This window comes from Tachypleus tridentatus, chromosome 12 (genome assembly GCF_004210375.1).
Source record: "Tachypleus tridentatus isolate NWPU-2018 chromosome 12, ASM421037v1, whole genome shotgun sequence".
Lineage (NCBI taxonomy): Eukaryota > Metazoa > Arthropoda > Merostomata > Xiphosura > Limulidae > Tachypleus > Tachypleus tridentatus.
Window position 1 is genome coordinate 3058332 of NC_134836.1, and position 13939 is coordinate 3072270.

Here is a 13939-nt window from a genome sequence, read left to right on the forward strand (position 1 = left end):
TTCACAAACACTACAGTGGCGTGACTAGTGTTTGGATTTGACAAACACTACAGTGACATGAATAATTTGTTTGTTTTTTTAATTTCGAGCAAAGCAACTTCAGAGCTATCTGCGCTAGCCGTCCCTAATTGATCAATGTAAGACTAAAGGAACGGCAGCTAGTCATCACCACCCACTGCCAACTCTTGGGCAGCTATTTAACCAATGAATAATAGGATTGGCCATAACACTATAATGTCCCGAAGGCTGAAAGGACAAGCATGTATGATGTGATGGGAATTACAGTTACGACACCTGCGTCCCGAATTACGACGTACCCCTGGTATAATGTAGATTATTCCCGTAAAAAATTTATTTAGTTTGGCGAAAAAACTACATTATACCATTCCAGAACTAGACACTGGCTTCATAATTATTGGAATTTAGCCAGCAAAAAATGTACTTCCGGCAATTTAGCGCCGTCTCCGTCATTATCTGCTTGGTCATCATGGCGAACAGGAAACAACCGTCCAGCGATTTAAAAAACCAAATTATTATAAAATACAAGTCTCGAGTGTCTCTTTCCGGTATTGCTACACAACTTAATGTGCCGAAATCTACTATTCAAAGCTTACAGGATCAACTGCTAACCTCCCTCGTTCCGGACGCCCCACCAAAATTCCAGAGAGAACCAAGAGGGAGTTTCTCAGAGAAGTTAGTAAGAACCCTCGTTTAACACGTAATGACATACAGAAACTGGTAAGGGAAACTGGGGTTAAAGTAAGAATCTCTGTAGTTACGAACATGTTACGCTCTTCTAGGTTCAAAGCATGCCGTCCTCGTAGAACTCCATATTCAAAGCTTGTTCATTTAGAAGCACCATTGAGGTATGCAAGAAAGCATGTAGATAAACCCTTTACCTATTGAAAAAGTATTCTTTGATCAGACGAGTCTAAAATCGAGCTTTTCGGCCACAATTATGTTCGCTATATTTTCCGTAAGAAGGGGGAACGAAATCTTCCAAAGAACACCGTCCCTACAGTTAAACACGGAGGTGGCTCGATCATGCTATGGGGTTCCTTTAGCTCTTCTGGTGTAGGCAGCCTTCACCGCGTCAACGGAATCATGAAAAAGAAGAGTACGTTGATATATTAGGCACTTATATCAAGAATGATGCTCGGAACTTGCGGCTCGGGCGTCGTTGGATCTTCCATCACGACAATGACCCTAAGCACACATCGAGATATGTGCAATCCTGGTTGCAGAGGAACCATATAAGCGTGCTGGAGTGGCCATCGCAGTCACCCGATGTCAACCCAATTGAAAACGTTTGGCATGAGTTGAAGACCAGGGTTCATCAGCGTCATGCGAAACACTTGCAAGAGTTGGAGGCCTTCTGTAAAGAAGAATGGAAGAAAATACCAGTCGAGTACTGTCAAACAATCATGGAGGGCTATGAGGAGAGATTGCGCCAAGTAATTCACCTAAAAGGCTACACAACTGGCCATTAAAGTAGACGTACGAACAGTTTCTGCTCCTCCTATGTTTGGTTATTTGTTTATAAACAGTTTATTTGTCGTTCAATTTACATAAACATTTATGTAGATGTGTGTTTATATAATATTTATAATATAACCTACTTTCATTATCCTAATCATGATACTTTTTAAGTTATGAAGAGAAAACTACTCACGACGCAGGGGTACGAATACTTTCTGTCGTAATTGTAGAACCCGCGACACTCGGATTACGAGCCGAGCGTTCTCACCACCTGGCTATGCCGGGCCAAAGTAAAAATAAATAACATATCTGATGAATGTAGTAAGTGCATAAAGAAGCAACAAACAAATTAAGCGATGAAAGACAGCTTCTTCCCAGCACCTTACATATCCAGGTACACATGTGCATAAACAATCTACATATTTTTAACAAGAAAACAAAAATGTTTCGGACACTTTGGTTGAATATGTTTCAAGTCTTATTTTTGATAACGATTAGAAGAAAGCTTAACCATGATTTAATTTTCTGACAGGCACTAGACACACTATAAAACTACCTTTCACGTACCTGGAGTTCTTTGATCTGCTTTTGGAGCTTAGCGACCAGGTTTTGTTCATCTTCTAACTTGGAAGCAATACTAGCTACTTCTTTCTCTTTCCTGTTGAAATAAAAATCATTAGATTATAAAATTTGTTTCATTGCTTCAGCTAATACTATTAGTTATTTAATTACACATGCCCGCGATGGTTTTATTGTCTTGAAATTTTTTACATGTTCAACAGCAACTACTGTAAAGTGAATCCGAAAACAATACCATTTTTATCCATTAAGTATGGATTTTTCACAAAACGCTATGTACAAGTGAATTATTTTCGTTGAAATTAAGTCATAATTTTTTATACTTAAAATCTTGACAACCACTGATTATAGAATTTTCTAAACCAATCGAGACGTGAAAGTCTTAATCATCGTTCTACAGCCCAAAAATGGCAAGGATTATAATAAAAATTGTTCATTGTGGTAAACAAAATAATAATTTCACTTGATTTCTGAAAAAAAAACAATTAAGTTGTAGACAAAAAGAGAATATTACTTTCGAAATCTGCATAGCATAAAAAAATCTGTTATTAAGACTGAAACAACTTTCAATAAGTTTAAATTCGCAGGCCTGTGTTATTTAAGTTACATACCTCTGAAGTGCTTGTTCCATTTCTTTCTTATTCTTCTCTAAGTCGATTACCGCTTCTTGAGCAAGTTTTAAATCACCTTCCACCTTTCTCTTCGTTTTCTCAACATCTCCTCTTAGTTTCTTCTCCCGTTCAAGGTTGTCTTCCAACTATACAGTTCAAAAAATATTCATTAAGCACCCGAAGTTTTACAATAGTGGGTTAGGAAGTTAGTTTTAGGGTCTTCGCGCAAAACTACATTGAAAGTTATCTATAGGAAAGGTAACTAGCGAACAGTATCCTCCGTCAACCTTTGTAGCATTCTGATTGAACAGTGGGATTTGGTCGTCACTTTTATATCACACATCCAAAGTACCAAAGTCTTAAGGAAACGGGCAGTGAATTCATAGTTCAAACACGCTAATCATGACCTGGCCTAAATTTGTTGAAAAGTTTAGGAAATTCGAACACATTCTGAGGAAAAAGGTTAATGAACATATTATTTTAATATTGTATCGTATGAAAAGCTAATATCTCAAAGCGTAAAATAAAATGTGATAAATTAACAAACTTAAAAATAAATGTTTTTCATTTTTAAAAAAGGTCAAATAAAATGCACGAGCATTTTAGTCTTACTGTGATGATAACGTACGAAAGTTAAACCTTAAGCCTTTGTGTGATTACAACATACAAGAGTAGCAAGTTAAGCTTTAGTGTGACAAAAATAGGCAAGAACTGGAATGTAAACTTTATTTTGATGAAAATACGCAAGAGCTGTAGGTTTAGCCGTTGTGTCATGACAACATTCAAGAGTTGCAACATATTCCTTTGTGTCATGAAAATATGCAAGTACTGCAGCTTAAGCCTTTCTGTGATGACAACATTCAAGAGCTGCAAATTTAGCCTTTGTGTGACGACAACATTTAAGAGTTGCAACTTAAGCCTTTGTGTCATAACAAGATGCAAGTACTGTAATTTAAACCTTTGTATCGTAGCAACGTGCAAGCACTGCAACTTAAGCTTTTGTATCATAGTAACATGCAAGTAATGCAACTTTAACCTTTGTGTGATGACAACATGCAAGCACTGCAACTTAAGCCTTTGCTTGATGTAAAACTTTAGAGTACCTCATCAAGAGTCTGTTCTAGTTTAGCCTTGACTTTGTTGAGGTGATTAACTTTGTCTTCGGTACTCTGTAAATCTTCAGAAGTTTTCTAGCACGAAAGAGAAAACAAAAACAAAGAGGATGAAAAAAAAAACGAAAAAAATCACAACTTAAACTTTGAAAGAAAACACCAGTAATAATTACTCGCTACAAACAGAAATACAAATACTTATCAGAGCATAATTTCGAAGCCTACCTGGTTAATTTCCTGTAAACTTTTCTTTTCTTTATTCAATTTGTTGATAAGTTCATCCTGGTGGGCGATCTCGTCATTCAGGTTTCGGATTTGGTGATCTTTTGTCGCCTTGTCTTGCTCAGCCTGTAAAGTAACATTAGTGATTCAGAAGTATCATCAAACACAGTTAAACCCAAACCTAGCACACCCTAATCAAAATCTCGTAACATACATACTGAAAGAATATTGTAAATAATTTCAGTTTCCTGCAAACGTGTATGTAAATGGGAAATTACAGTTTAAAATGTTGTACAGAAAGGTTGTTTGTAACCTTATCAGTCGTAAAAAGTATTAAAACGGCAACGTCATGTTGAAAAAAAATCCTTATACTGTAATAATGATGTTACCGTTTTACTTTATGACTCAGTCGTGTGAATTCGAAATTTCACGAATGTATATTTTGTAGAAAATGATTGAGAGTAATAGCTTTTAAGCAAAAAAAAAAACAGCAGTATAGAACATATAATTATTTGCGTGTTATATTATAATACGCTGTATTTACACATTATAATTTGGAATGAAACAAAACCGTAATAATATGCATCATTTTTCGTTCAGATATTGGTGGCACGCCAAACACTTGCTTTATAATAACAGGGAAACAGTTTCAGAAATGAAAAAGGTGTGTGGCCATATTTATTAGGGCATAAATAGGGCGTTTTTAGATGATTATCAATACCTTCTGCAGAGCAAGTTGAAGATCCTCAATTTCCTTCTTTAATGAAGAGATGTCCCCCTCGAGTTTCTTCTTGTTCTGATTCATTTGGGCTGCTGAGTTTTCTTGCTGATTCAGACGTTCATTGAGGTCCTATTCAGTAGAGAAGTTCAAAGTATAAATATTGTTAGAGACAATTTCACCGACATTTTTTAGTTCAGATTTCACAATTACCATTCTTGAAATTTCGAAATAATTCTTTACCTTTCTTGACAAGAAAAACAAAGGCTTTTCGGTCCCAAAAAAATGCATAAAATTTTATCCTTTACGTAAAATGTAAAATACTTCCGTTATTATATTTGTGGTTTGATTGAAAATCTCGGTTGAAGAATGGCTCAAAGTGTGTCACTATTGTTTTAAACTTCATGTACTTCGTGTGACTATAAATAATTAAAGTGATAAACTCTTTCACTCCGAAAATTTTCAACAAGTGAGACCAACAAGATATTTTCTATCCTTTAGTCTCCAACTATCCAATAGAGTGTCTCTCAAATGGTGAGCAGGTTTCCACGCAGAGTCATTATTTTTTCTTTGAGTCTTCGAGGTGTCTAAGAGATGCACTTATTACCTTTGTTATGAATTGTGACGAACTGTACCAAGAAATATGAAGGATATTTTAATCCTTGCAGAAATAATGAGGGTCGTAATGACCAAAGTCTGGAAGCAGAGGTCATCTGGCAAATTTGGTTGAGAAACACTGGTCTAATAAATGCACATGACTGTGTAAGAAAACTAACTTTCTAGTGGTATGGCAAGAGAGGTATACCAGAATACCCCCCACACCCCATCTTATGACTGTTTAATAAACATACATGTCTGTATGTTCGAAATAATACTATAATTCCCTTTGTTTAGCAACTGTCGACACACATTTCCTTCTTGTCACTGTAAAATGCTTGAACCTTTATTCTAAGGCACTATACTTAGCCAAAATAACTAGGTTATGCCATATCTACATGTGTGGACCAGTGAAGTTAGAAGTTATTTGAAGTTTTGTGAACAGCTGCAGTAGATAGCAGAATATCTTTTTTTTATACTATATTGTATATTAAGAGTTTAGAAATTGTAAAGTTTGTGTTTTCAAATAAAATTATTTCCATCATAATATATTTTCTAATGAAGCTGACTGGTTACATGTCAGATGTGAATATTTGAAAATTGAAAGACAAGCTAGGTATTAAGGAATCACGTGAAATAAATTAAAGTTTACTTTCTGTAAATTACTTATATTTACAGAAATTCGTTTGTTTTTTATGAGTGCTTAAAAGGCAAAAACAACAGTCACTTAATCGTAGTGAAATGTTTAAGGAAAAAGGCGACTCAAACAAACAATTGTCTGCATAAGAAACTCGTAACGTACCTGGACTTGAGATTCCAAATCACCCTTCTGACTCAAGGCTTTGGCAAGTCGTTCTTCTACATCTCCAGAAGAGGACCTTTCAGCATCAAGTTGTAAGAACAGGTCGTTTTTCTCCTGAAGTATCTTCACATTTTGAGCCTCTAATTCCTTTCTTAGCTTTTCCTCTTTTTCCAAGGCCTCAGTAGCTGCCTTGAGTTTTTCTTCTAACGCCCTGAGTTCATCTTCTACCTTAGCCATACTGAGAAGAGGCTTGACCTGCACATCAATTCGTGTGGAATGAAAAATGTGTCCAGCTAATTACGTCAACAGAGTTAATTTATTCTTCTTTTGTTCCAATAAAGATATTGCTTTAGACTAGACATACAACTGTCCTCAATGTGCCATCTTATTAACCTTTTATTTCGTTATAATCAGTGAAATTAAGAAATACACAATGCTTACATTGAGTCTAAGAGGGTTGAGTGTTTTTAAGTTATGTATAAATCATCTTCTATTAATAAGCATGAATGGTTGAACTGACTTCTGTAAAGATATCCAAAGTTCGTTAACACTTTTGTTTTAAAAATCGTGTCACGCTTAAGACGTTCTTTGTTTTTAAATCCACCTTCCAAAAGCTGATTACAATTATGAAAATTTTATAAAATTTCTTATAAAATGCGTAAACGTTTCTAATTATGATTCTCACATAGGTACAAGAGAGTAAACTGAATCCTGCAAATAAATCTAATTAACTCGTGAATTGAAACAAATTCCTTTCTGAAGTAACAGTTAAGTATAAACATCGTACCTTGGAGTAGAGTTTCCACCACAGCCAATTTCGAAGCTGTAAGAACTTGCGGAGGTTTCTTTGAATAATAAGCAAAGCAACTCTAAAAACAAATAATAAAGATTTAAAGAGAGAAGAAAGATAAGGCTAAGTTTAATGCTGAACTCACGAAGTAAACATTCCAAGTTCTGTAAATCACATATTTTATTTTATAAAAGAAAGCACAAACTATTGTTTCTACGTGACAATATAACAAATGGTTCGAAAAGTTTAAACAATTAAAAGCTTAATGCGTATGTGTTCAATTTATTTATAACATTCGCGTAAAGCTATACAAGGGCTATCTGTGCTAGCCGTTCCTAATTTTGAATTAACAGATTAGAAGGGAGCAGCTAGTAAACAGTAGCCACCGCAAACCCTTGGTCTACACTAATCAAAGAACGGGATTTCACTCTAAGTATTGTAACGTACCCACGACCCAAACGTGCAGAGAGCGTCTTTGCGACAACAGGATGCGAACAATGGCCTCTCAGGTCCACTAGATCACACCTACTTCACATATATTATATTAATATCATTAAACGCTCTCAATCTGCTCAATGTGAGCGCTGTAATTTTCCTCGTAATTTCTATACATGGAAAAATGAATATTGTCTTAATTATAATTTTTAAAAATTATGTACCATAAAATAGATTTTATAAGCACTCTAAAATTCAATCTTATATTGTATTTTTTACCTCTGCTCTTGTAGCTTTTTGAATTCCTTTTTGCAGTGATACCATCTGATCCAGCTCTGTAGCCATGTGAATATCTTACTCAAGCGTTCTTCTCGAATTTCCTCTAACCGACCAAGCACTCCAGCTCGGAAGAACACCTGCAATGACAGTCCAAAAACAAACTCTGATATTTTGTATTTTTAAATCCAAGATTACATGAAAAAACGTAGTCGTAGAGCCAAACAGTATATTTCACTTAGAAACGCTTCCTCAAAAAGGTTTAAAGAAAATGTCTAACACAGAGATGGCAACAATAACTTTCTAAAATGACTGCTTAGAAAAGAAAAAGATAAACACTTGATGAGATACAACACAACAGATTTACCATAAACATTTCCTGTTTATTAAAGTTAAAGTTTATAGTCTTTCTTCTTTATTAGAGAATCTTACAAGGCTAAAACGATTTCAAAATCAGGCAAAAATTGATACAAAGTTCCATTTAAACAACATACTGCGTATCAGGAATTCAAAGTTAAACAGTTTAAATAAAAATATTAAGGGAAAGTTAACTCAGCAAAACGAAACACGTGCTTCCCTAAGTATCCTTTAAATGTTTAGCATGACAAACAATTATTATGCAACCTCTTCATTATTTAAAAATCAATTATGGGCAGCAGTAGAAACTAAAATAGTGTCCAGGTAGGGAAATTTTAAAGGCGAAGGAAAAAAATTATTTAATCATGCAAAGGATTGATAAGAAACGCCAAGAATTATATCATTTTTGTGTTTATTTCTAGTGCAAAGGGAATGACATATAAACAGAAGACAACAGCTTAGACCATTCTTAATTCAACATCGTCCATAGTTTTACTTTCGAAATCTAAAATATTCCCTATGGCACTAACTTCCACAACTAGACAGTATTTTTGTCGTATAATATATTGGCAGATAGCTAAAATGAACTTAAAACGTCTCTCAAGGTTTAAGAGAAATTAATGTTTTTCGAGTACTACACAAAGACATTTTGTTAGCGCAACTGTTTCTTTCTACTAGCGATGACAACTTTTCTGAGATAAATGAAAATAATGATCGTTAGTAAATTCGGATAAGAAATAAATATCTTTGAAGAATTAACCAACTATGACCGAAACTGAATTTTGAGCAGTCACTATCACTATGATAAAACTGTAGGAGAAAGGAGAGTGAAAATAGTCTAGGAGATGAAACCACATAATAAAAAAGATCGTGAAAAACCATCAACTTGATTGAAAGGAGTAAATATAATTAATATGGCTTTTATAACAGTTAAAGCAACAAATTATTCGGGTATTTTATTCAACACAGAAACTTGTGTGTTTTTCACTCGTGGTGTTAACTGATTGATTGACTGGTTATGATTTTTTTTCTAAAAACACCAATAGATCGACCTATGAAAAAACATATTCTAGAGATAAAAGAAGTTCACAAAGGATGGCAATAGGAAAAGGTTGGTAAGGTGTTGTATGACCCTATGACACATATTATGAAAAGATGTCGTGGCTGTCAGGAAATGCTAAATCGTGGCTATCATCGTCTCTCGACTATTTTTAAGCAATGTTGAAAAGAAAACTTGGGGAAAAGTATTCAACAGGTGTGGGAGGATACATTAACAAATTATCCTTAGGTGTGTTGATCAGTCAAGAAAGGGCTTGATCTTCTAGGGCTAAAAAAATGCAGGATTTTTTATCTGTTATACACGCATTGGAAATCACACTTAAAGGAGAGAACTGAAAGATATTTCGGGCAAAGAGAATGTAAGATGTTTCACTGGTGTAGACCATGCGAGCTGCATTGGTATAAATACTGAATGTTAATCTTCCTTACAGTACCATACAGATAATAAAGGAAAGAATTATGCAAAAGAGACACTTTAATAAAGCTATGTCTATGTCTACAGTCTCTTGCTACAATTTTGTGTATAGAAATTGGTAAAAAAATAACTATACGGGCTTCTAGTCAACAATGATTAGTAAACTTAAACTCGATAAAGTGTAGGTTGAAGTTTCATTTTTCACGTGCCTTGGTGTGACCCAATCGGTAATCATTGGCCTCGAGTTGAATTTCCTCTAGGATCTTTTCCGTTGCATGTTTTGCGTCAACAAATGCTCCTTTGGGAACTGCATTTGGAGCCAAAATTGTATATCTGAAATAATCATGGTGGGATAAAAGGGTCAATTTCTAAAAGACACGTAAAATAGCAACTAGAATTGGCGCTCAGACTGAAACTTTTAAAACATAAAATTAATGTATTAATTAAACTAGAAAAAAACTATGAAGCAAAATGGTTGACATCAGTGTCTGATATACAATTAAAAAAATATATAATACATAACTGTAGTAAAGAAACTTTAAAATGTTTAACAAGTCTTTCTTTCGTAACATGTAAATTATCTTTTTGTGATTTTTACTACATATTAAAACACCGATCGATTTCATCACGTTTATTAAGGTGCAGTTTTTTTGTAGAATAATTAAATAATACTAAAAATCTGAATGGACCTGAATATCTAACTTTATTATTTGGTAGTAACTTTTAATACCCTTGCAATTGAAAAGGCAATTTAAAAGTAAAACTGTATTGTGATAACAGTATTTCAAGCCAATATTTATGAAAAAAAGTTTCGAATGATCAGAAGTATATATTTTATTAAAATTATTTTAAATATTTCATAAATATTTGATAAAGTACCGTTTACTGACACCATCTATATCAATTACTTAATACATTCAAATCTCTTCTCATTCCTGGTATTACCTGTGTTTAAAGTCCGGATAGATCATTCTGTTAGGGAAGCCCTTCCGGCAGATACGGATACCTTCGAGCACACCGTTACAAGTTAGTTGGTGCATCACCAAGTGGGAATCAATCACACCTGGTGATAAGAAAAGTTATAGAGCTGTTTACTTAAAGCTTAACAGTTAATCTACTACAACAATTTTAAACAAAACTATTTATATAAAAATGATTGTTTTCTTTAGTGTGTAATTACTTTAACTGAAGTTTGTTTTTTTTCTATTTTCGCGCAAAGCTATACGAGGGCTATCTGCGTTAGCAGTCCCTAATTTAGCAGTGTAATACTAGAGGGAAGGCAGCTAGTCATCACCACCCACCATCAACTCTTGGGCTACTCTTTTACCAACGAATAGTGGGATTGACCGCCACATTATAACGCTCCCACGGCTAAAAGGGAGAGTATGTTTGGTGCGACCAGGATTCGAACCCGCGACCCTCAGATTATTAGTCAAACGCCTTAACCCACCTGGCCATGCCGGGCCATAATAATATGTAAAAATAAATACATTTTCATACCAGGAAAATACGTTGGTCAAGAACAATTATTGGTGTGGGATCTTTCGAGATTTTTGCAAAATGGATCTCAGGTGTTTCACAACTGAAGTTTATCTGTAACACGACACCTGGTTCACGGAGAATGGCATAACTCGTGTGATTCATTGAAAAACAATGATAAAAAAACAACAACTTAAATACTAATGACTTGCCACATCTAATTTAGCGCGTAATAATTTTTTTTTTCAGGCTTTCTTGAGGAAAATTTTTTAGTTTGATTATACTTTAGACGTAAAATAGCATCAGAAATTTCCCTTTCTGTTTGGTAAGTAGCACAGAACAACGTTGCCGACGAACCCTTAAAAATAGTTTATTTGTGCACTTTCAAAAAATGTAAATTTTGATAACTTTAAATTTTTACCATGAAATGACAATAATCAACAATTGAAATTCAATAATACCAAAATAAATTTTTACTACTTGGCAAGTTCTTGAGTCTATGTTAACCATGCTTGGGATTAATCGTTTAAGTACAAAGGATGTTATATTATGGGTAGGATGATACCTGGAGACTTTGTTTCATTTGGAATGATGCATCGTACAAAATGGGGCTGGGTGGCTCGGAGGGTGGTCATCAGTTTGTTCAGTTGTTCCTGTAGGAGGAATGAAAATAAAGGATCAGGAAAGTTCACTCCAGGTGAAAATAAATGTATTTCTTTGATGAAATTGTATTGTCAACCTTACGCTCGAGTTTTACGAACATAAAACGGATTTGTACTTAACAGCTTAGTTGAAAAATGAAACCTCAATATAACACCTAATGTTTTACGTAACTTACGAATCTGCTTATATCTGTTTGAAATTCGTAATACTAGAAAAATAAACGTAATAATTGATATTGGAATATAACATCAAGATGACAATTTCTGAATACAAATTTTCAATTACGCATTCCGTCTAGGAAATACATGGCCTTGATTTATTTATAACAACTTACTAAACATCAGTTATTAATCTATTGAACTATCTCAGTTTTATTAACACTACGAATTTTTAAACATGTACGAGTTTCGCTTCTTCTATATATGTATTATTTATGCTTTTACAAAAACCAGATATTAACTACTTTGTTACGGCACATATTTCTACAACTAATACATACCCTATATAAACCAGAAACAGTTTGGAAACCAGAGCCCTTCTTACGCCCTGGAAAGAAAAAAACGGCGTTGAAAAATGATACTAGTCATGAATGATCATCATAAAGTTATCTACGATAAAAAACAACAACTTAAATACTAACAGAAATGTTCACATTTTACTCATTGTTTTCATATTTTATATGTAAAAAAAATTAATCCCATTTTCATACTATATGGTGCGAAGACTGAATGAAATTGCCATTACAGTTAATTTGGCATTCGATTATTAGCTGTAATAACCTGTGCTTAAAACGACATTGTGCTTCTACGAATATATATAACATTAATTTTGTTTATCACGATTACCAGTACTACATTCACTTGGTACTTATGTATAGCTTTTAATCATCTTTAGTTATTATTATAATTAAATACCACAAAATAATACACAGCTAAAATTTACCTTTGCCACCGCCACCACTTTGATCTCCACCTCCAAGGCCAGGATGATCCTCAAAGATCATAGTTATGAGTGCATTTTGGGCATGTTTAAACTGATCAACAACAGTGTCATTCAAGGGATCCTTGTTCTTCTCAAGCCAATGGCTGAGGTTGTAAGGAACCTGAAAAAGCAACAATTTTAAGTGTAACAAAAAACTGCTAGCATCATAACGAAACATTAATTGTTTCATGTAACAAGTTATCACCGCCATATTCAGCCTAATTAACATAACTAATTGTTAAACTTTAGTTAAAATAAAACAACAACTTCATCTAAAAAATACATGTCCTTGATTTATTTATAACAACTTACTAAACATCAGTAAGAAAGAGAAAAATGAAAAACAAAACAAAAAAAAGGACTTCATAAAATTTTGTAATGACAATAATTAATGCACTCTTCTGGGTTCAATTTGTTCATTTGCTAGAAAACTTGTACGACGATAGCAGTGTATCAAGTTTATTTATTCAGTAAAAGACTAGTTAAAATTATATTGTCTTCATAGATAGTTACAACTGAGACAACCAATATCGAATATCGAAACATTTATCGTGCATAAACTGAAGAAATAATTGTGATATGCGATATCTGTAAAAGCTGTTGTTATCTTTTACTATTTATCTGTACATTACATATATACTCACTGTTCCGGCATAGTGGACAATAGCGAAATGAGCTTCACTTTGTCCAGGTTTAGGTGGTTTAGGCTTAATAAAGTTAGGAGATTTGCCCAAGTGGTTGTTTTTCAACTTCTCTTCAAAGGACTTATCTGTAGCCTTGGGGAACATAGACTCTTCCTCAAGAATGGACAAGACACCCATGGGCTACGGGATATAATTCAGATGATTAATTTCCTATGAAACGCATTTAACTCTTCTGATGAATATTTCTGCTACAAGTATTACTCATATAATTCGTTCGTAACAAGCAAAAACAAAACACAATTGAAACGATTCAGAACAGCAAATGGATTAACTGCTAATTATCGATTAATAAAAGTACAATAATGTTTACCTTCTCAATTAGCTCAATACACGCTTGCAAATCAAGACCAAAGTCAATAAATTCCCATTCGATTCCTTCCTTTTTATATTCTTCTTGTTCCAACACGAACATGTGGTGGTTGAAAAACTGTTGGAGTTTTTCATTCGTGAAGTTGATGCACAGCTGTTCAAAGCCATTGTGCTACAAAAACAATAAGTAATTGTGCTTTAGTAACCAAATCAGTAACTTGCAGAAAATTACTTATTTAGTATCATTTACAAACCAATTATATCGTTGAGACAATAGTTCTACTACACAGTGATATTTTAATTGAAATTCTATGAGATTGATTTATGAATTACAAAATCCTTTTTGTTACA

At 33.8% G+C, this 13939-nt stretch overlaps 1 protein-coding gene across 4 annotated transcripts in view; it reads right to left on the reverse strand.

Annotated features, from left to right (window-relative positions):
- The window catches only part of LOC143235185 (myosin heavy chain, muscle-like), a 50519-nt gene that overhangs the window by 12440 nt on the left and 24140 nt on the right, over positions 1-13939 (reverse strand). For all 4 annotated transcript variants that reach the window (XR_013018964.1, XR_013018965.1, XM_076473090.1 and 1 more), the window contains exons 13-27: positions 13590-13760; positions 13220-13399; positions 12537-12696; positions 12094-12140; positions 11497-11584; positions 10398-10515; positions 9662-9785; positions 7625-7761; positions 6908-6989; positions 6121-6375; positions 4725-4853; positions 4007-4129; positions 3773-3859; positions 2670-2815; positions 2047-2137 (exon numbers count right to left, since the gene is read on the reverse strand). Coding sequence is in view for 2 of the 4 variants with exons in the window: in XM_076473090.1 (XP_076329205.1) it covers positions 2047-2137; positions 2670-2815; positions 3773-3859; positions 4007-4129; positions 4725-4853; positions 6121-6375; positions 6908-6989; positions 7625-7761; positions 9662-9785; positions 10398-10515; positions 11497-11584; positions 12094-12140; positions 12537-12696; positions 13220-13399; positions 13590-13760 (1938 nt within the window). In the remaining 2 variants the exon portion in view is untranslated. The remainder of the gene's footprint in view (positions 1-2046; positions 2138-2669; positions 2816-3772; positions 3860-4006; positions 4130-4724; positions 4854-6120; positions 6376-6907; positions 6990-7624; positions 7762-9661; positions 9786-10397; positions 10516-11496; positions 11585-12093; positions 12141-12536; positions 12697-13219; positions 13400-13589; positions 13761-13939) is intronic.